Source organism: Mustela nivalis (genome assembly GCF_964662115.1).
Source record: "Mustela nivalis genome assembly, chromosome: 14".
Taxonomy (NCBI): domain Eukaryota; kingdom Metazoa; phylum Chordata; class Mammalia; order Carnivora; family Mustelidae; genus Mustela; species Mustela nivalis.
The window spans coordinates 857,730-880,196 of NC_139033.1; the positions used below are offsets into that span (position 1 = coordinate 857,730).

The 22,467-nt window shown below is 47.0% G+C and overlaps 2 protein-coding genes across 12 annotated transcripts in view; one reads left to right on the forward strand and one right to left on the reverse strand.

Annotated features, from left to right (window-relative positions):
* Positions 1-6,882: 6,882 nt before the first annotated feature.
* ALKBH2 (alkB homolog 2, alpha-ketoglutarate dependent dioxygenase) lies at positions 6,883-11,047 on the forward strand. 2 transcript variants are annotated; one of them, XM_082700126.1, is made up of 4 exons: positions 6,883-7,051; positions 7,393-7,822; positions 9,317-9,515; positions 10,720-11,047. In XM_082700126.1, the coding sequence occupies exons 2-4, from the start codon at positions 7,546-7,548 to the stop codon at positions 11,024-11,026; spliced, it is 783 nt and encodes a 260-aa protein (XP_082556252.1). In that variant the 5' UTR covers positions 6,883-7,051; positions 7,393-7,545; the 3' UTR covers positions 11,027-11,047. The 2 variants fall into 2 exon arrangements, with proteins under 2 accessions (XP_082556252.1, XP_082556253.1); XM_082700127.1 differs by having other exon boundaries at positions 6,907-7,252.
* A 166-nt stretch (positions 11,048-11,213) lies between these two features.
* The window catches only part of USP30 (ubiquitin specific peptidase 30), a 28,499-nt gene continuing 17,245 nt past the window's right edge, over positions 11,214-22,467 (reverse strand). For 2 of the 10 annotated variants that reach the window (XR_014303056.1, XR_014303059.1), the window contains exons 8-14: positions 19,210-19,269; positions 18,614-18,700; positions 17,550-17,630; positions 17,226-17,445; positions 15,016-15,136; positions 13,002-13,531; positions 11,214-12,609 (exon numbers count right to left, since the gene is read on the reverse strand). Coding sequence is in view for 2 of the 10 variants with exons in the window: in XM_082700117.1 (XP_082556243.1) it covers positions 13,267-13,531; positions 15,016-15,136; positions 17,226-17,445; positions 17,550-17,630; positions 18,614-18,700; positions 19,210-19,269 (834 nt within the window). In the remaining 8 variants the exon portion in view is untranslated. Of the gene's footprint in view, positions 13,532-15,015; positions 15,137-17,225; positions 17,446-17,549; positions 17,631-18,613; positions 18,701-19,209; positions 19,270-22,467 lie in introns of all 10 variants that reach the window. The other 8 variants (XM_082700117.1, XM_082700116.1, XR_014303057.1 and 5 more) reach the window with 7 other exon arrangements.

A 22,467-nucleotide genomic window follows, 5' to 3' on the forward strand; every position in this document is an offset into this window, starting at 1 on the left:
TGAATGCAAAGGAAAGTTGTAGAAGGTTTGTGAAGGGAAATCTTCAGAAAAGGAATTTTAGCTATGGTCAAGATGGACTAAGATTGAAATGAGCGGGTTTTTAAGGTACATTGGTATAAGACTGAAATTGTCTCTATTCAAAAGGACAAAGTTTTCTTAGATCAATTGATCTGCAGTTAGAAAATGTAAATGGTTTTCTCTTTGCCTGCCCAGAAAATCCAGTTTCTTTGTTTTGTTTTACCAGGTGTTTAACATCCCTAATGATATTTAGGCATGTGCTTTAAAATTTTCTAAGATTTTTGCAAATGTTGACAAGATTTAAGTTGTAAATCTCTTTAACTCAGGCTTTTCCTTGGTATGCGAAGTTGCTCATGAAGTACTACTGAACCAATGATAAACCTTGGGTTACATTTGGGAAAATGCTATAACTATTCTAGAGATTATGCATTTCTTTTTTTTTTTTTTTAAGATTTTATTTATTTATTTGACAGAGAGAGATGACAAGCAGGCAGAGAGGCAGGCACAGAGAGAGGAGGAAGCAGGCTCCCTGCCGAGCAGAGAGCCCGGATGCGGGACTCGATCCCAGGACGCTGAGATCATGACCTGAGCCGAAGGCAGCGGCTTAACCCACTGAGCCACCCAGGTGCCCCGAGATTATGCATTTCCTAAGGTTTTAAGGTTTTGAGAGATCATAGCTTGATTTTGTAATTATGGAAATGTTATGTGTCAAAGAAACAACCTGATTTCCTTGCCAGCTAAATTGTAAACTCTCATCAGCTCTAACCATATCCATTCTGAGTTTTTGTCATTTATAATTATTTTAATTCTCTTGTAAAATGAGTTTTATCAAGGAGATACATATAAAGGACTTTCAGGACAAATACAGATATTTGATATACCTTAAGATCCTAAAACTAAAATGGGTAAGAATTTCCAGAACTAACTAAAGCTGCATTCACCAGATTTAGTAACATGGGACTAAATGAACTAAAAGATTATAGTGTTGTGTCGCTTAATGTTTTGTCTTACTTTAAACATTGCTGGTTCTCTCTAATGTTTGCTCTTCCAAACTAGGGATACTTTCTCCTAACTTTTAGAGATGTAAAAGTGCTCATTTGTAAACGAATCAAGGCATTCAACTTTTCTCTCTTTCTGAACCCTCTAAAAACCAAAAGGTCTCAGTAAGTATTCTTTCTTCCTTGGCAATCAGTCATTTGCATAAGTTCAATAAGAATCTGTTCTTGCAACAGGCACATTGGAAACTGGTTATTTTACCAAGGCTTTGCCTGGAATTGTCATATTTGAGAAAGGCATGCATAGACTCAAATATGACCAGACAGCTTTAAGGAACTAAGGTTGACTTTATGAAACCTGGAGCCATACAGCCCTTTGGAACTGTTGGCCTGATACCTTGCTTACAGAGTTCCCAGCAGCCTCACCAGGTGAGTAAAGAATGTCACTTCCTGTCAGGATACTTTGGGAACCTCAGGAAGAGGCATTTGCCCAAATCGACAGGTATTGCAGGCATGCCTGATGGCAAGGACGTGGCTTGGCTACTGGCCCGGAGACGTTACTAAAAGTTCAACCTAGAGATTCCTTATAAGAAGTTCCAGCAAAGCAGATTCTAAAAGATCTATATGATCACACTCACTGTTCTTGCTGAACTTATGTAAATAACAGGCCAAGTTTGTTAAAACTGGACTTGTTTCTCAAGTGAATTAGTCCTGATTTGGCTATCTCTGGAAATGCGGGTTATTTAGAGAGAAAAATTATGTTTTAGTAATGAAAGACCCGCGGATCCCCTTACCCAAGAATCCAACACTGCCACTGGATGCAATCAGCAAGAGGTTCTTTATTGTTACACAGGCGCCTGCGGGTGGTCAGCAGCTCCTGCTAGCTGAGCACACCTGGCTGGGGTGGTGCAGGGTTTTTATAGACAGGTACAAACAAGTTTTGGGTGGGGCGCAACTGATTGGTTGACAGTTAGAACTTTTGAAAAAGGCATACGTGGAGTTTGCTGATTGGCTTTGGGGACCCGCTCGCGCGGAAGAGAGAGGCGGGAAGGGGGAACAAGCTGATTGGTTCTGAGGGCCCGCGCGCGTGTGGGAGGAGAGAGGCAGGGAGGGGGAACAAGAAGGGGGAAGGTAGGAATGCCATCATGGCGTCTTCTATTATTTCTATAAGCCAAGCAGTTACAGAAGGGCAAAAGAGCAATTAATCACGCAATTAATAACCTAATCTATGCCTAAAAGCCAGCGGTTCACAGAAAAGCAAACAAGCGGTTAGTTATCCTATCTATCTTCTAGGGGAGGGGTCTTTCAGTAACACACCTTTATAGATGTTAAATTCTAGATTTGATTGTCTTTAAATGTTTGTCTACCTAAACTAAACAATTTGAGGTAAACTTCAGAGAAGTTGCACAACAGCTTCTTTAGTCGATCTTATTATTTTGTGGGGATATTAGCAGAACCCCATGGCACATGATTAAACAACTGGAAAATGGGATTGATTCCCCTACAATTGTATAACTTAACTATCACCTTGTGTGTGGCTGGAATAATGAAATTGCCTAAAAGCCAGCGTACCGCACTCCATAGGATTAACTATGGACTTGTGGAGACAATGGATGACCCCACTTTCTTTAGGATAGGATTGGATGATGCACGGGGACTGCCTTTATCTCTTGACAAGTTTTCTCCCACTTGCCAGTGATCCTCTGTATTCAGGATATTAAGGCTGTACCACTCAAAGGGCTACTTAGTGGTTTCATCCCTTAGTCATATTTATCCTAGAAGCCACCTCTGTTGAGGTGCAATTGCAAACAGATGCTTTAGCTAAGCATAGAACAGCCCTCCTCCTAAAAAGAGCCTCAAAGCTCACTATGGGACAGCCCCTGACTGTAATGACTTCACATCAGGTCCAGATTTGTCTTAGAAGCCTAAGGCCACCAATGGATGATGGAGGCCAACTTATTAAATACTGGGCTACACTAACAGATATGCCAGAAATAATACTTGAAATTTGTCAAACTTTAAACCTAGTTACCTGTATGCCTGAACCTGACCACTGTACTTCTTTCTCTGTAGAGCAAAAATGTTCAGAGGTTACTGATCTTGCTTATTCTATATGGCCAGATTTAAGATGCCCCTGTTAAAAATATGAATGACACTTGGTTTACTGATGACAGTAGTTTTCATAGAAAGAATAAGAAAAGCTAGGTATGCCTTAGTGCTCAACTAGTACTTTGCAATTGCCAAATCCCGAAAATAAACATTAACACTGACTCCAAATATGCCTTTCTGGTACTACACCATGGAGCTATTTGGAAGGAAAGGGGATTGCTGTCAAGCCATAACTCCCCAATCCAATATGGGCCTAAGTTACAAAACCCTCCTTATCGTTATACTAAGGATGGTGTATATCAAATCTGGGATACATATTTGTGGCTCACACCCACTATTGGACAGCTCAGTCAAAAGGCAGTTTTTGTTTGTTTGTTTGTTTGTTTAAAGATTTTATTTATTTGACAGACAGAGATCACAAGTAGGCAGAGAGGCAGACCGAGAGAGAGAGGAGGAAGCAGGCTCCCCGCTGAGCAGAGAGCCCAATGTGGGGCTCGATCCCAGGGTCCTGGGATCATGACCTGAGCCGAAGGCAGAGGCTTTAACCCACTGAGCCACCCAGGCGCCCCTCAAAAGCAGTTTTATGCTGGGAACAAAGAAATCATACGTATGATACTTGGGCAAATAACACAGGACATCTAGGATGGCTATCATTAGAAAAAATGATATTGTGTTCCTAAGTAATAGTACTCCAAGCCACTGACTGGTTTGCTACTGATTGGGTAAGGCGACCTGGCATTAGATGATCTGCTCCAAACGGAACCCACTGGATATGTGGAACTAACCTTTGGCCCTGGCTTCCTCCAGGGTGGATAAGTCACTGTACTTTAGGATTTGCCTGGATTCTTGGGCACATGACTAAAACCATCACCACTCCAGCTAATCTCCCCAATTTAAAGCAAAGATGGACATGATCTGTTTTTAAATGGTATGATCACTTCGCATCCATTTTTGTTCCATCTGTGGGACTAGAGGATGTCATGTGGCGTGTAGAAGCCCTTAGTAAATATACTATAAAGGCACTCAGTGATTCACTGAATAGCATCTCCCTACTTAATACTGAAGTCTCACAGATACGCAAGGCAGTCCAGAAAATAGGATGGCCTTAGATGTCCTGACAGCAGCACAGGGTGGCACATGTGCAATTATCAAAACAGAATGTTGTGTGTACATCCCAGACTATCACAAAAATGTCACAGGACTAATAAGATACAAATGCCCAGATTAAGGCTCTACAAGATCCTTCTCTCTCTCAGTGAATGGTTATTTTCTGGTTTGGAGGAGGACTTTGGCCAACAATTTAAAAATCTCTTTCTTGGGATTCTCATTCTTACCGCCTTATTAATCTTAATGTGTTGCTTTGTTCAATGTTTCTATACTTGGTGCCCAGACTCCATTGCTGCAATGACTTCACAGCGACAGATGATCCTGACCACGCGCAGAGACACTTCACTGTCAGCGCTGGATTCAGCTGCCTCCGCCTTTCGTAACTCCCCTATATAATATGTTCCTCCACTGATCAATGTTGATCCAAGTAGGTAGGGACAGCTCTATGCCCCTATTCAGTTGAGACCTTCCACCTTCAACCACCTTAAAGATTTAAGGGTCAAAATTGTTCAGGGGGGAATGATGAGGGAACACGAAGCTGGCTGAAGACAAAGCAAAAGCTGGCGCCTTGCACACCCCTCGCCATCCACTCCCCCTTGGTAATAATGTGTAGCATTCCTCAGGCAGCCCTGACTGCCATGAACAATAAGCAAATAGTTAACTTGCAGAGATCACAATCCTGCAAGATGGGAATCTCCCTACTATCTTGATGTTAATGGCTTGCTAAAAGACAACCTTCCTCTTCTGGCACCTGGTAGACCCTCTTTAGCATATGAAAACTCCATTGAAACCTTCCTTCCCCTCACCTTCCCCTTACCTTCCCCCAACTGCAGGGTACATAACCTGCCATCCCTCACAGCCCTGGGCAGCAGCTCTTCCTGCCCACGGGTCCCCGTGCTTTAATAAACCACCATTTTGCACCAAAGATGTCTCAAGAATTCTTTCTTGGTCATCGGCTCCGGACCTCAGCCCACCGAACCTCATCTAGGTTCTAGAACTTCATCATTAACAAAACTATTATTTTGCACCCAACATGTCTTAAGGAATTCTTTCTTGGCTCTTGGCTCAGGACCCCAACTAACCTCATCTATATTCCAAAAAATGACATCACAGGGACTTTATCCCCCTGTCGTGTTCCTGTGCTTAGGGCAAGGAGCCTGGTGTATCAGGGGAGAAGCTCATAACTCAAATCAGGGCACCTGTGTGGCTCAGTGAGTTAAACCTCTGCCTTCGGCTCAGGTCATGATCTCATGGCCATGGGATTGAGTCCTGCATTGGGCTCTCTGCTCAGCAGGGAGCCTGTTTCCTCCTCTCTCTGCCTACTTGTGATCTCTCTCTGTCAAATAAATAAATAAAGTCTTAAAAAAAAAAAAAACTTATATATATTCCTATTTATATCAAACAAACAAGAAAAACCTCAAAATCCTGTACCCTTCTGGCCATTTTTAAATACATTCAGTTTGGGTACAAAGTGAAACACAACACTTAACATGTGCCCCTGCAATCCCACTCCTAGGTGTTCACCCAAGTGCAATTAAAATCTGCATTCAGGAAAGCTTATACTAGAATGGATACAGTGACTTCATTTGTAATTGCACTGAGCTAGAAACAACTCAAAGGCCCCTCAGCTGAGGTGGGGTGATCAGGTAAACAAATCCTAGGGTATCCATACCACACAGTGCTACTGAGTCATAAAAGAAACAACCGCAACAATGGTACATCCTAAAAGAATTAAGCTGAATGAATGGGCAGACACCAAAGGCTATCTATGATTTTATTCATAAATTCTAGAAAAGAGGCACCTGGGTGACCGGTTGTGTCTGCCTTGGGCTCAGGTCATGACCTCAGGAATGGGCATCCAGCCCCACATAGGCTTCCTATCAGCGGGGAGCCTGCTTCTCCCTCTCCCTCTGCCTGCTGCTCCCCCTGCTTGTGCTCTCTCAAATAAATAATTTTTTTTTTTTTTTTTTTTTTAAATTCTGGAAAAGACAGAAGTATAAAGACTGGAAACTGCTGGTTGCCAGGGGCGGGGCAGTGGGGGGCTGTGGCATCGGACAAGGGCGAGTTTCTAACCAAGAGGCTTGGGAGAATTTTGTGGGGTGTCAACCGTTGTGGATCTTGATTGTGGTGGTAGTCACACAACTCAGTACTTTGACCAAAATCTGTGGAACTGTGCACTAAGAAGATGCAAAACACCGGCCCCAAATCCCACGGAGCTTTCATTGCACTGGAGGAGACAGAATCATCAAAAATGAGGAGCGATGACAGAACCTGACATTTATTTGGAACGCAGAAGCATTCCTCGTGAGTCCTGCCATCTAATCCTCACAGGGCTCTCGCGGCGGAGGTTTCATAGCCCTCACTGTGCCGGTGAAGCTACAAGGGACCTGCAGGAACCACACAGCCAGAGTGGTGGAGACGAATGCGGAAGCCATGGGGTCATGCTCCCACCAGGCGGCCCACCGAATCCCCAGGGGGAGGCGACAGGGAACAACAGCCCCCAAACCACCGAGGATCCTCCTAGGGCAGGGACCGAGCAGCTGGGCAGAAAACCCTCGGGGCCTGCAGCGCGTCCAGGAAGCCAACAGGTGGCGCTAGGGAGCAGCTCATCACACTGCTTCCGCCCAAGTGCCTACATTTCCCAGCGGGCCCCGGAAATCTACCCGGAAGGGACTTTTAGGCCCCGGTGTTATCTTTTTCCCGCGGGCCCCGCCTCTGGAGTTTGCAGGAGCCGGGGGCGGCGCTTTTCCTGTCTTGGGTGTCAGGGCCCCCCACCCCGCCCAGAATGTCGTCACAGTTCTTATTTTCTACCGGAGTTTGATGTGCGTATGACCACGTGTAACTGTTTTGCGTTCAGATTCTGAGTCCTGGCCATTTGAAGATCCCTATACTTCCCTAAGAGGATACTGGCGTGGGAGGCCGGTCGGTAGTGAGCGAAAAGGAGACCGGGAATCTCCTCTGGGTGACTTTGCGCAACCCTCCTTCCCTTCTCCAGGCGTGCCAGGCTGGGCTTTCTTGAAAAGGTCAGGTGCTTCGGGATGGAATGCACACATTTGGGGTTTTGCAAGCCTGCGGGGTGATTGTGATGCTCAGCCAGGGGTGGGGGGACCCAGGACATCCTGAGGGCCCCTTCAGACTTCAACATACTCTGCTTTCTTTCTAGGACATGGAGTTAAAAGTGGGAACTTGAAAACACCGAGGAAAATTCTGTAGGACCATTTGGCCAACAAGCCAAACTTTTAAGCATCTGGGCCAGTCTGGCCCATCTCTCTCCGCCCTGCCGCTGGCTCCCAGATCTTTGCTTTGTGGAGACAGAATGGACAGATTCCTGGTGAAGGGGGCATTAGGGGGCCTTTTGGGAAAGAGGGAGCCAGAGGAGAGCAGAGAAGGCCCAGCAGGGCTGAGAGGAGACAAGGAGAGCAGCAGGAAAAGGTCCAGGACAGAAACCCCGACGAATGCAGGCCACTCAGCGGGCCCCAGCTGGCGGCACATCCGAGCCGAGGGCCTGAGTTGTGATTACACAGTCCTGTTTGGCAAAACCGAAGCAGACAAGATTTTCCAGGAGCTGGAGCAAGAAGTGGAATATTTTACAGGTAAGCCGAGGACTTGCAGGGTGTGCGTGTTGAAGAATTGTTTTGAAAAAAACTAGTGCTTTGTGTTTGGAGAAATCCGAACTCAGGAGCCATTAATTGCTGGTGACTTCATTAACTGATTCAACACATACTCTCTGGGCATATCTGCTCCAGGCACCATGTTGGGCACTTGGCATACAAACTGGAGAAAAGATTGCCTGCCTACCAGGAGCTGACAGACTTGAGAATGATTTGCCACCTGGCTGTCATTAGAATCAGCTGGGAAAGTTAAAAAAAAAAAAAAAAAAAAAACAAACCAAAAAGATGCTGGGTTTTATGTGAGACCAGCTGAATCAGAGTAGCTGGGTGGTGGGGGAAGGGGTGTACAGCCTCGGCATCAGTGTTTTTAGAAAGCCTCCAGGTGACTGTAAAGTTCCGCTGGTCTAGTAGGAAAGACAGCATATAACCAGGTAATTCCCCCACAGGAGGGTTCTTGGCGTCACCACCAACACTCCCACCTCCGCTCGAGGCCAGGGTGGGGAAGGGGAGACCTTGTTGCTTCTGAGAACTGGGATCACCTGACCCCTCCCCACCAGTCTAGTAGTTGTTCCAAGGTGCTGCTGATGCTGTTGGTCCTATTGGTCCAGGAACACACATGGAGAACTCCTGAAAGGTGGCAGAGCACGTGGAGGCAGAGAAAAAGGGCATGGGAGGGGTACTTGGGTGGCTCAGGGGGTTAAGCCTCTGCCTTCGTCTCAGGTCATGGTCTCAGGGTCCTGGAATCCAGCCCTGCATGGGGCTCTCTGCAGAGAGGGGAGCCTGCTTCCCTCTCTCTCTCTCTGCCTGCCTCTCTGCCTACTTATGATCGCTCTGTCAAATAAAATCTTTTAAAAAGAAAAAGCCCACAGAAGACCCCTCCCAACCTGTAGCCTTCACTGTGTTAGCTCCATCTCTTGGGGACCCCACACCCTTAGTCCCCACGGTTGGCAGAATCACCCTAGTGTGTAGCCCGACTTCAGCTTGCTTGCATTTCAGCCTCTTATTAGTTTCTCCTGGAGTTAAGACAATTAAGGCATGTTGTTTAAAAAAAAAAAAAAAAAAATTGGACGAGAGCATGTTTCTCTGTGTAGGACAAGATCACTGTCTTCCATGAACATTTTGGGCAAGCCACAGTGATTTTTGTCTTCGGTCAAAAAGTGAAATATTACGGGACGCCTGGGTGGCTCAGGTGGTTGGACGACTGCCTTCGACTCGGGTCATGATCCTGGAGTCCCGGGATCGAGTCCCGCATCGGGCTCCCAGCTCCATGGGGTGTCTGCTTCTCTCTCTGACCTTCTCCTCGTTCATGCTCTCTCTCACTATCTCTCTCTCAAGTAAATAAATAAAATCTTAAAAAAAAAAAAAGTGAAATATTACTCCTTTTTCAGTTCCCACTCGATCTTGAATCTTCAGGGAGCAAGCATGTGGGCTCCTCACACACCTGCTCTTCTGAGCTGCCCTGTTTTATCTGCGCAGGTGCGCTGGCCAGGGTCCAGGTGTTCGGGAAGTGGCACAGCGTGCCCAGGAAGCAAGCCACCTATGGCAACGCAGGGCTGACATACACGTTCTCGGGCCTCACTCTGTCTCCAAAGCCCTGGATCCCAGTTCTAGAGCATGTCCGGGATCGTGTTTCTGTGGTGACAGGAGAGACCTTCAACTTTGTGCTTGTCAACAGGTGACATTCTGGGTTTTTTTTCCTTTTCCTTTTTAGGGTACTGGACTGAATTGTATAAATCTGCTTCTTCTGAGGGCAGGAGTTTAAGATTCCTTTTTTTTTTTTTAATTCAGGTAGCCCACACAGAGTACAACCTTAGTTTCAGAGGTAGAGGTCAGTGATTAGTCAGTTGCGTAGAACACCCAGTGCTCATCAGATCAAGTGCCCTCCTTCATGCCCGACCCCCGGGCCCCCTCCCCTCCAGCAGCCCTGTTTGTTCCCTAGAGTTAAGACCCACCATATTTCATTTGTATAACAGATACCTTAGTGCAGCAAGGATGTGGCCAGGACAGCATCTACTGTTAGGTCAGGCCTCAGTGGGAATTTGAGAGGGGATTCTCTTGTGAACAATCCGCTGAACAAGATCATTTCAGATGCTATTAAGTGTCTTGAAGAAAATTAAACAGGCTGATTTTGGGTTTGAGGGCAGGGTTTCGCACCAGCAACGTTCTGACGTTTTGGGCAAGATAATTCTGTTGTCCAGGCTGTCCTGTGTTTTGTGGGATGTGAGCAGCTTCCCCGGCTTCCACCTGCTGGATGCCAGCAGCAACCCAACCCCATCACAGCCACCACTGCTGAGCATCCACTGGGGGAGAGAACCGCCCTGTTTACCAACCCTGAGTTCAGGGGAAGGTGGTTAGCAGAGGGCTCCCTAAGGTGCTGATGTTGGAGCTGTAGACTACATGGAGAGAGGGAACAAGCCACACAGACATCCTGAGGAAGAGCAGAGAGGGCTTGGAGCGTGTATGGAGCAGAAAGCCCCCCGAGACTGCTGGAGCAGCAAATGAGGGGAAGGAGAGAGGGCTATCGTAAGCTCAGAGATGGGCAGGGGCCAAATTGGCAAGGACTCAGGGTATTTTTATTCTAAGTGTGGGGAGAAATCATTTAAAGGTTTACATACATGAACCGGGAAAACCCCAAGATGAGCTTTCAGCTGCTTTTGGTGAGTTACATTTTAAAGCACATGATCGAACACGAGCAGATTGAGTGGGAATGCTTCAGGCTTGGCTCATCTGCGGACCCAGAGGAGGCCCTCTAGCCCCTGCAGAACCCAGCGGGGGCCGCTCGCGGCACCTGTCACACTATAGGAAAGTGAGGATTCGGCCCTGTTGGCGCGTTCTAGGAGAGGGCTGTTTTGTAAACTGGGCCTGTGTTGTCACTGCAGGTACAAGGACGGCCGTGACCACATCGGGGAGCACAGAGACGATGAACGAGAACTGGCTCCTGGGAGCCCCATAGCCTCTGTCTCCTTCGGGGCCTGCAGAGACTTCTTCTTCCGGCATAAGGATTCCCGGGGGAAAAAGCCCACCCGGAAGGTAGAGGTGGTCCGGCTTCAGCTGGCGCACGGGAGTTTGCTCATGATGAACCACCCGACCAACACTCACTGGTACCACAGTCTCCCCATACGAAAGAAGATTCTAGCTCCACGGGTCAATCTGACATTTCGCAAGATTCTGCCTGCTAAAAAGTAAAAACTTTGTCGGTGGTTTGTACTTCTCTTTTCTCCTTCCCTTTCTACTTCAAGAGGGAGATGGCATCTCTTCCCAGCAGGGAACATAGGAAAGGCTTCATCCAAGCATGGGGCTTATTACATAACAATGCAGAATACAGAGAGGATGGTTGTAGCAAATTGGTCAGTTATGAAAGAATACCAGTTGATTTTTTTTTTCCTAACAAAAAGATTCTTTTATTACTATAATACACAGCAGATACAAAAGGTACCTTTAGCAAATACAGAAATCAGCAGTTATGGCATAAACTACTCGTGTAACTTAGGTTTTTGCCAAGAGAAGCCGCGCTCTAAATAACTTAAAGCTAGAAAGGTGATGTTGCGGCTGCTACTTAATGCCTAATAATTTACAAAACGAGGACGTCAGCTTTACATCCGGCTCAGAGAACTTACACGGACACCCCGGCCTCTGACCCACCATCTGCTTCCAGCTGAACGTTCTGTGCTCTGCATCTGTTTAGCGGCAGGTTTCAAAGAGGAAGCAGAGGCAGGAAAGCAGTTAACCGAGAGCTACAGCTTTACGGTTCTATGTAAGGTCATGTCACTGGGTGTTTGTTCCCCGGATTTGGGCAAAAACAGCTCTGCTCACGGCAACATCCCAGCCAGGGCCTGCGACGGAATCGGGAAGGACGCTTCACACGGCTCCTCTCTCCGGGTGTCCGTGGCCCATAGAACCTTCCACAGTACCTTCAGTCAGTCGTTAAGTTGTGAGTGCTTGGGGTGTGCGCTGGGCCTGGCTAGACAGTGATGCCCTGGGCCCCTGGCGCCCTTAGTGGACACCCGGGCCTGGGCTGGCAGCACTTACCAGCCCGCACCCCCACTGGAGGAAGGCCAGGTCTCGGCCTTGCCTCGGGGGACCTTTCAGAAAGCTCAGATTCCAAATCTTAACAATGAAGAGTCCATTTGAATTTTGTTTTGTTTTTAAATAAAAAGCCTAGCTACAACATAGCTACCGCCGTGTCCTCGCTCTCCCTGTGGCGCTGGGCTGTATCCAGGAGCCTTCTCCAAAGAGGGACGGGAATGCTCAGTAAAGTCTTTGTGTTGGGCTGTGGGGAGCCAGTAAATGTATAGAGTATGGACCTATAACAAAACGACAATACTAGATGATCAGCGGCAAGGATAGTTTTTTTACAAATTGGTAACTTTCTTTTCTTCTGTGGAAAGGGCTGGGGTTTGGATGCTCGCTGAGCATTAAGCCTTCCCTCTGCTAAACAAGGAAGCCCAACTGCAGCCCTGTGGTCCGTGCCCTTCCCACCCCAGCTCCCGAACCCAGGCAAGGACTGTCCTCTCACATGGCCCCCAGTGGCACCTGCAAACCTTGGGAACGCTGCAGGGGCAACAGAATTCAAGATAACTGTCCATCTGGCCGGTGCGGGGAGGCTTCGTGTAAAAACAGGCTTTGTCCAGAGTGGTTGGCGCAGACACTGCTCTCTGCCCACTGTTCAGTCTGATGACGGACCCTCATCACGTCCTCCGGCCAGTGTGCTCACAGCAGAAGCGAGCAGCAAGCAGCTCAGAGCTGATGGGCCAGATTTGGCAGGTGCACTTTGATGACATAGAAAGAATCCAAAGATTAGAAAAGACCCACAAAAAGAGAAGGCGGGTGTTCTTCAGGCATCTTTTAGCTGTCCTGTTGCTCTCCATGGAGAAACTTGGAAGGAGCAGAGCTTTTCAAAAGTTGTTCCGAGGACTCTCAGACAAGGTGTATTTTCCAGAATGGACGTGCTACAAAAGCAATCGAAAGGGAAAGGCACTTTTTCTTCTAAATTGTTGCCTTTAATAATTTAACCTTTTATGGGCCTGCTTATTAAAAATAATAAAAGATCTATGCTGAAACCGACTGGAGGATTAGGGAAAGTTACCGCCCCTCTGAGAACACCTAACATAGCCGAATATTAAAAAAAGGTGGCTTCCGGAACCGGGTTTCATTTAATTACCTGTATCAGATGAGTAAAAAGACGTTGTAGACAGTGAATGCTGTCGGAGCACAGCGAGGACACCACCCAGTGCACACTTGCAAAGCTGTTCAGGGGGCCGGATTTGGTTTGAACTGGGGTCAGCAGCTCCTTTATGGAGCCTGCTCTGAGAACACCCAAGAAGGCGGAGGGCTCTGGCAGGGGCCGTCTGCGCACACACACACAGTCAGATCTTGCCTGGTTCCTGGCTGGCGTGGACAATGCCATCGGCTCTGAGGCAGGGCAGTCATTCTTCTGCCCTGTACTCCCGGCCCTGGTGCTGCATCTTGGAAAGCACGCGCTCGTAGAACAGCAGGTAGGCGCTGGAGGACAGGACCTCCTGTAGGCTGGCCTTGCGGACCGTGTCATCAGAGATCCACAGCCACTGGTTGCTGGTTGAAAGAGGGTTCTTGGCTGATGGCGGGGACCGTCGGTAAGTCACAAAGTGTCCTGAGTGCATGTCTCCGTGGTGGACCACAACTGCCATCAGCCGGAAGAGGTATGTGGAGGAGCTGAATGGGAGGAACACAGGCAAGCTGTTTACAGACACACACAAAAAAGGGTCCTGGGCAAAACTGAAAAGTGAAAGTATCCCAGATATTCAGTGATGGGGGACTGCTTCAAGGGTACCTTCGTACAAGTGAATACTACACAACCCTTAAAATGCAGATGGGGTTGATATCCAGGATCTATAATGAACTCCTCAAACTCAACACACACGAAACAGGCAAACATATCAAAAAAATGGGAAGAAGATATGAACAGACACTTCTCCCATCAAGACATACAAATGGCTATCAGACACATGAAAAAATGTTCATCATCATTAGCCCTCAGGGAGATTCAAATTAAAACCACATTGAGATATCACCTTACACCAGTTAGAATGGCCAAAATTAACAAAACAGGAAACAACATGTGTTGGAGAAAGGGGAACCCTCTTACACTATTGGTGGGAATGCAAGTTGGTGCAGCCTCTTTGGAGAACAGTGTGGAGATTCCTCAAGAAATTAAAAATAGAACTTCCCTATGACCCTGCAATTGCACTCCTGGGTATTTACCCCAAAGATACAGATGTCGTGAAAAGAATGGCCATCTGTACCCCAATGTTTATAACAGCAATGGCCACGGTTGCCAAACCAAGATGCCCTTCAACGGACGAATGGATAAGGAAGATGTGATCCATATACACTATGGAGTATTATGCCTCCATCAGAAAGGATGAATACCCAACTTTTGTAGCAACATGGACGGGACTGGAAGAGATTATGCTGAGTGAAATAAGTCAAGCAGAGAGAGTCAATTATCATATGGTTTCACTTATTTGTGGAGCATAATAAATATCATGGAGGACATGGGGAGATGGAGAGGAGAAGGGAGTTGGGGTAAATTGGAAGGGGAGGTGAATCATGAGAGACTACGGACTCTGAAAAACAATCTGAGGGGTTTGAAGTGGCGGGGGGGGGGAGGTGGGCGGTTGGGATACCAGGTGGTGGATATTATAGAGGGCACAGATTGCATGGAGCACTGGGTGTGGTGAAAAAATAATGAATACTGTTTTTCTGAAAATAAATAAATTGAAAAAATTAAAAAAAAAAATGCAGACGGGGGCTTCCTGGCATGGGGAAGACACCTGTCCCGTGAGTGGACGTCCATTAATGTGGCAGGTGTACACAGAAGGCCTTAAAGGTTTGACTGCTGTCTCGGAGGTGTCCCAAGAAATCTGAAATTCCCTCCTTTGTACTTTATACGTGCATTCCCACATGTATACACAGAACATACATATTTAAATTCTACATACTTCAAGAATTCTAATTTTTAAAGTGCTTTCCATTTGGGACAAAAATAAACAGGAATGTGTAACAGTGAGATTACACCTTAAGATGAAAGAACAAATGTCTATGTTGTCATCCGTTTCTTTGCAAAGCTAATTCTGGAAACCGAGAGAACCAGCAGCTACGAGAAATGAAGACTGTGCCTCCCCAGAGCAGCTCACCTGTAGTCAGGAACCACCGGGAGCGGGAAGGGCATCTGGGCTGGCAGGGGAGGCAATAAAGATGGGGAGCAGGCGCCATTCATAAAAATTTGTGGTTTGGGGCCTGCAGGCTGATTCAGAACTGCAAGAGAAAAAGGCTCCAGGTGATTACAGCAGCAGTAGCTGTGGGACAACACAACACAGCCTCCACTACCTTGAGTTTAACTCCCCGACAATGCTGCAAAGAAAAAAACAAGCAGTTCATTTTGTGTTAGGTTGATTCCTACTTTTTTGTGTTTTTGTTTTGTTTTCTTTAGATTTTATTTATTTGAGAGAGAGAGCAAAGTGAGCAGGGGAAAGGGGAGGGGGAGAACTGTAGTTCCCACTGAGCGAGAAGCCCGACTCGATCCCAAGACCCTTGAGTTCATGACCTGAGCCAGAGGCAGACGCTTAACAGCCTGAGCCACCCAGGCACCCCTACCTTTTTGTCATTGACATTCTTAATCCAGGGTAGGAAAAGTGGGTCTAGCTTCTAGTCTGCTGCTTACTTTGACAGCTTTGTGAATCTTGAAGCTCCCTGTCCATTTGCTAAAGATCCGCCAGTTAGGCTGTAGCTAATTTACTGGCATTTCAACCTAAACCAAGGTTTCTCAACCTTGACACTGCTGACACATTGGCTGAATAACTCTTGCTTGTCGGGGCTATCCTGCACATCAGAGAATGTTTCCGGCATCCCTGGCCTCTACCCACCAGATGCCAGTAACACCCGTCTCTTGGTTGTGACAACCAAAAATGCCACTGGCCACTGCCCCATGTCTCCTGGGCAACAGAACTCCCTGGTTAGAACCACTACCTAAACATTCTCTATTCTTTAATTTCCAGCTTCTGAAGAATACCAACATATAACCATGTTGATAAATGTTGATGGGTGTAGATAAAATAGTGAAGAAGATCTTGACCTCTCTTTTCCTGAGTCACAGTCAAGGGCCTATAAGTACCCAGCAGGCCCCGTCGGCCGTACAGCAGCCACGGCCAGCATGCTGTGGCAATGAGCAGACCCGGAGCCCCGGCTGGGAGAGGAGGGATCCAGGTTGAGCCGGGCCTGGATTTAAAACGGCGGCCGGGGCACCTGGGCAGTTGTTAAGTGTCTGCCTTTGGCTCAGGTCATGATCCCAGGGGCCTGGGATTGAGTCCTACACTGGGCTCCCTACTTGTTGGGAAGCCTGCTTTTCCCTCTCCCACTCACCCTGCTTGTATTCCCTCTCTCGCCGTCTCTCTCTGTCAAATAAATAAATAAAATATTTAAAAAAATAAAATAAAATAGCAGCCAAAGACTGAGCCCTCTTCCCACTGCAACGACTCTAATGTTCGTTTACAGATCCACTGAAAAAAGGTAAAATAGTCTTCCTGTGAATGGCGTCCTGCCAGGCCGCACAACTGTGGAGGCAAGAAATTAAACGCAGCAAGGGGCTACTGAGTCAGGAGCATCTGGGCTGTGGGGAAGCCAGGCCTCTGACTGGACTGGAAGCAGGTGCGGGTGGGGAGTCTGGGCTCAGGGCCCTTAGAGTTGGTGGGTTTTCCTTGTCTATGTAATTCTAAAGAACTCAAGAAGCCAGAAAAGATAGCTTTTAAAAACTGCCCAGTGCTGCCTTCTGGTGCCCGTCCTCCCAGGGGACTGATGTTTGTCCTTACACCAGTCCTTTCAGCTCCCAGGGCCTCGATTTTCCCCTCAGCAAGACTGAGGGCAGTTAAGAGCGACCTGCTCCCTGGGGGCTGAGTCTCCCCGGGGGCCCGACTCAGCGATTAGTCTCCAGTGAGGAGGGGAGTAGAGGGAGATCAGTAAGGAGCTCAGTAATGAAGGTGTGATCTTTAGCCAGAGCTTTTCCTCCCCACATGTGCATAAAGGACAAGACCCTGCCTGGCCAGTTCAGCTCGATGCAATGCTAGGGGCCAATTATCATTCAGTCAAAAGGTCAGAAAACCATCTTAAGCTTTTCTTCCCACATTTTGTCAACTATGATACCGTTTTTAAAACCGTATACCTTTTTACTATGTACGTTTAACCTCTTTTTAGGGCTCTTCCCTCCTGTACCCCCAGTCCTGCTGTTCTAAGGAATTTAAGCAACTGCTGGACTAGCTCCCCTCGTGGCACAAGGGCCCCAGAAGGTGGTGACGCCAGATTCTTCTTCCCTGTGCCGGAAGTTCCGAGTGGTGGCTCCTTGGGCACACACCTGGGGCAGGGGCAACCGGCCTGTCCTGCAGGTCCTGGGCAGGCCCCGTGGCCTCACTGGGCTTGGGGCTTGGCTGCCCGGGTTTGTGCCCAAGGAGGTGATACTTGTAGATGTCCATCATCAGGAACTCGTTGAACTGCACGTGCTCTTGCCGCTTCAGGGGCGTGCCATGGCTGGACCAGCTCAGCCGCTGCAGGTGGATGCACAGACACTGGGGCAGCTGCAGAGGGACAGAAAGTGGAGGGGGCCGCGTGTTGGAGGTGGGACACAGTGGGGGGGGGGTCCCTGAGGGCAGAGCCAACAAGGTGTGCGGGGTGGGCTCACCTTGCCCAGTTTCAGTTGTTTAACAAAGGTGGTCCTCTGGTGCTCCACCTTCTCCCCATTCAACGTGCCTTTGGCTTCGATCTGAAATAAGAGAAAGATGGCTCTGCAGAATTCCTTGGAACGAAATGTCTGTGGAGGGCTGCAGCCAGGTCCGTGTTAGGTCTGTATTTAGTTGGCACCTGACTTTGACCTGCGAATGGAGCTCGGATGCCCAGTTAATTGTGAGATGCTCTCACTGTTTTACCGTTAAGTAACAGTGACAGTGGGAACGAGAGAAAGGATGGCATGACAAGGAACTCTGCTGTGGCGCGTCATCTATTTTGTTCTGTGTCTTCAGAAGTTCTGGTCCCCACGGTTCCTCTTCTTCAGAGGATGACATGCAGACACTCAGGGGAGTCAAGCCTATGAGAACTGGCAGGTGAGTGCTCCCATCTCAGAGCACCACACTCACAGTTTCTTTTTTTTAATTTTTTTTTATTTATTTATTCGACAGAGAGAGATCACAAGTAGGCAGAGAGGAAGGCAGAGAGAGAGAGGAGGAAGCAGGCTCCCCGCCGAGCAGAGAGCCCAATGCGGGACTCGATCCCAGGACCCTGAGATCATGACCTGAGCCGAAGGCAGTGGCTTAACCCACTGAGCCACCCAGGCGCCCCACAGTTTCTCTTTAAACATTCTGCAGATGGCGCTTGGGTGGCTCAGTGGTTTAAGGCCTCTGCCTTCAACTCAGGTCACGATCCCGGGGTCCTGGGATCAAGCCCCGCATTGGGCTCTCTGCTCAGCAGGGAGCCTGCTACCTCCTCTCTCTCTGCTTGCCTCTCTGCCTACTTGTGATCTCTCTGTCAAATAAATAAATAAATCTTTAAAAAAAAAAATTTAAACATTCTGCAGACCAGAGCTCTGGTCCACAGGCTACCGATTTCCCAGCCAAGTTACATAGCTGAGGCCGCAAAGCCCCCCTGGATCTAGCTGGAAGAGCTCAGGCCAGTGGAGAGCGGCAGCATGAGAGGTACTGCATCAGGACATCCGGACCAGCTCGGGGGAGACACCAGGCGTTAGAGGCATACCTGCGTACAATTGTCACATACGACGTCCCGCACCGATTCAGAGGAGATAAAGTGGTGAAGGCAGTGGTCCAGGGTCAGTGGATGCCCCTTAAGCATCAGAAAAGAAAATTCACGATTACCATTCAATTACAAGGTAACTACTAACAGAAGACAATGTGATCCCAGAGCTTTATTTTTGCTTATATGGGCAATAAAGCTTGAAAGATGCAACTGGATGTTCCCTGAGCATATGTGGAGCTCTCAAAGCTTCCTACACTTGCTGTTATGGGTGGATTCAAGGCTATGAGGACGTATATAACACTGCAGAAATGTATAGACTCCCACAGCATTTTAGAGATCTTTGAATTTGAGATTAATACGTGTGTGTGTGTGTGTGTGTGGAGAAAAAGCCGAAATTCCTGAAACTGGAGAAAAACCATTCACTCTCTTCTAGCCTGCAGATTGGCCATGGTACCACACACGACAACCAAGACAGATTCAGCCAACCATGTGCCTGAGTAACGCACAGGACATCGGCTACACAAAGTGCCCCAAAGCCCGCTCAGATTTCAGTTTCTCCAAAACGGACCCCAAATAAACCATCGCTCAGTACATACCCACGTGGCAGCTGGGATACTCAGTGAAAGGCTGTCGAAGGTATCAAATCGAACAGGACTCTGAAACAAACATTGCAGAAAATCCAGAAAGGATGCACGTTCAAACCAGAACTTTAGAGATGGGAAGACACATGCCTATGAAACAGTTTAGTATTTTGATGCCCAACGCTGACATAATGAAACACAGTGTACTTACCTAGAAGCAAATTCTATTTCAAACAACCCTGTCAATGTAAGTGGTACAGTAACACTGAAGGCCAGTTTATAAGATCACGGTAAGAGAACATCCCTGACCAGTAATGTAGGGATTTTATCCTCAGGAAATAACCATGGACAAAACTGTAAGGATGTTCATCCCAGCATTATTTATAGCAGCAAAATGTGAATAGTTGAAATTTCTAGGGAACGATTAAATGAATTACATCATATCCACAGAAGAGCACGCTCTGTTCCAAATAGCACAGTAGGAGTGTGTGAGTGTACAGAAAGACACACCTATTATGTTATTAACTGCAAAAAATCCAGATGATAAAACAGGGTAAAAATTGCTGCTTTTGGTGATGGCAAAGTAGCTTAGCTAGACTAGCTGTCATTGAGATAATGCATAGAAATTCTGGACCAAAACAAAACACAAGCATTCGGATGACTGGAGAGCTACTGCCAAGTCCTGGGAAAACAGGAACTTTATAGAGAAATTTGCACTGTGTGACTTTTTGCTTGAGGGAACTCCCCAGCCTATGCTGTTTAGTATCAGGTGGCAGAAAGCTGCATTCTCACAGGATGGAGGTCTCAGAAGACAGAGCCCAGGCTGGTACAGAGGCTGGGGGAAATCCCAGAAAGAGGGCAACCACAGAGAGGATGAGGCCCCAGATCAATGTACAAACCCTGCCCAGTTCCAAGACACGGACACGCAAGTGTGCACACCCACACAGGGAAACCCCCAGAGTCTAGCCAAAAAACTAAAGCGAGAAGCTGAAAAATTGCCCCGAGATTTTGCTGCCCGACGTGGGGAAAACAGTTTGGCTTTGAGCTCAGCCCAGTCAACTGCACATCGGAACAGAATTCATTATTTTTCAGAGAAACATAACGGAATCCAAGTCTCTACTATAATGTTAAATATGCAAAAAAAAATTACTAGACATACAGTACAAAAAGGAAAATATGACCCATGGTGAAGGATCCCATGGATGACCTGGATACTGAAATTAACGTGAGGGCCTTAAAAGAGAATTGTGACAAGTAAGCTCAAAGACACAAAGGAAGAGTTATTTAGTCCTGGTGGAGGACAAATGGAGAGTCTTAGATAAATGGAAACATAAATGGAAACTATAAAGAACCAAATGGATATTAAACAACTAAGAAAAATAACTGAAACGAATAGTTCCCTGAGGGGCGCCTGGGTGGCTCAGTGGGTTAAGCCTCTGCCTTCAGTTTGGGTCATGATCTCTGGGTCCTGGGATCGAGCCCCGCATCGGGCTCCCTGCTCAGTGGGGAGTTCGCTTCTCCCATTCTCTCTGCCTTTCTGGTGCTTGCTCTCATGTTCCCTCTCTCATAAATCAGTAAAATCTTGAAAGAAAGAAAGGAAGGAAGGAAGAAATGTTTGCTGGACAAGCAGAGTGAAGACAGAGCAGAGGCTATGAACTTGAAGATAAGTCCACAGACTTACCCAATTTGAAGGATGTGTAGGAAAGAGGTTGAAGATAAGTGAACCAAGCCTCAGTGAGTTGTGAAACAATACCAAGTGGACCAATGAGGAGAGAATGGGGTACACATAACGTTTTGGGAAAAAATAATGGCCCCCCAAATGTACAAATTTGGTGAAAACCATAAAAGGTACAGAATTATGAGATTCAGCAAATTCCAAACAAATACAAAGAAAATGATACCTAGGCACAGGGCGGACAAACTGCCGAAGCTCAAAAGTAGCGAGAAAATCTTACAAGCTGGCAGAGAGAGAAAACGAGATGTCACGTAAAGGAGGACAACGTGAATGATGCTGGGAACGCGTCCGAAAAGCTGGAGGCCAGAAGGCAAGAGAACAGCGCTTTCAAGTGACGAGCTGGAAGAAAGCAAGGCAGGCACGTGGGCGCCCCTGCCGAAGTCACCGCTGACTTACCGTTTCACCATGCAGGGAGACGAAGGGGAAGATCTAGGTGGAGGATAGTGCAGGCCCAAGTTGGATCAAAAGTAAGACAACAGAAAGAGATATCCTATAAAAACCCTAGTTAGGGGCGCCTAACTCTTGATTTCATTTCAGGTCATGACCTCGGGGTTGTGAGGTTGAGCCCTGCCTCAGGCACCACGCTCAGCGGAGTCTGCTGGAGAGACTGTCTGTGCCTCTCCATCTGCCCACTCCCACCCCCACGCCCCCCGCGCTCTCTCCAATAAATAAATTAATTAAATTACAAAAAAAAAGGGGAAGAAACAGTACTTAGATGGAAATTAATCAGACAATATAGACTCCAGGACAAAGATAAAATATTTACCAGAGAGAAAAAGGGACATTTTATCAAGACAGTGAGAGTCAACTCATCATTAGTAAATGTCTATGTACCTAACAGCAAAGTCTTATACGAAATTCTGCAAAAATAAAACTAAAAAAAGAAAAAGAAATGGATAATTCTAGCAGATTTAAGGAAGATTTAATTTAAGGAAGAAATAATACCGATCTTAACCAAAGTCTTTCAGGAAATGGGGGAAGGAACACTTCCCCACTCACGTTATGAGGGTAGTATGATCCCCGTAACAAAACCTGACAAGACATGACGAGAAAACTGTAAGACTGATAGTCCTCAGAGACATAGACACAAAGTACTCACAGTAAAGTGTTCATTCCAGAAATACAAAGCTAGTTTAACCTTAGAAAAAACAATCACTGCAATTCACCATGTTAATGGAATGAAAGAAAGTCATGATGCTGAGTGAAAGAAGCCAGTCAAGAACCAAGTATTGTATGATTGCATGCATATGAAATATCCAGAATACACAACTACAGGGACCGAAAGTGGGTTAGTAGTCGCCTAAGGCTAGAAGAGTGGGGGAAATGGAGAGTAACTGCTAATGGGTACAGGGGGTTCTTTTGCCAGGAGGTAGGGAGGCTGAAGATATCCTAAAATTGATTGAGATGATAGTTACACAATTCTCTATTTTTGTATTTATGTTGGAAACTTTCCTAATAAAAAGTTACATTAAAAATGTCAAAATTAGGGCACTGAGTGGCTCAGTTGGTTGGGCCACTGCCTTTGGCTCAGGTCAGGA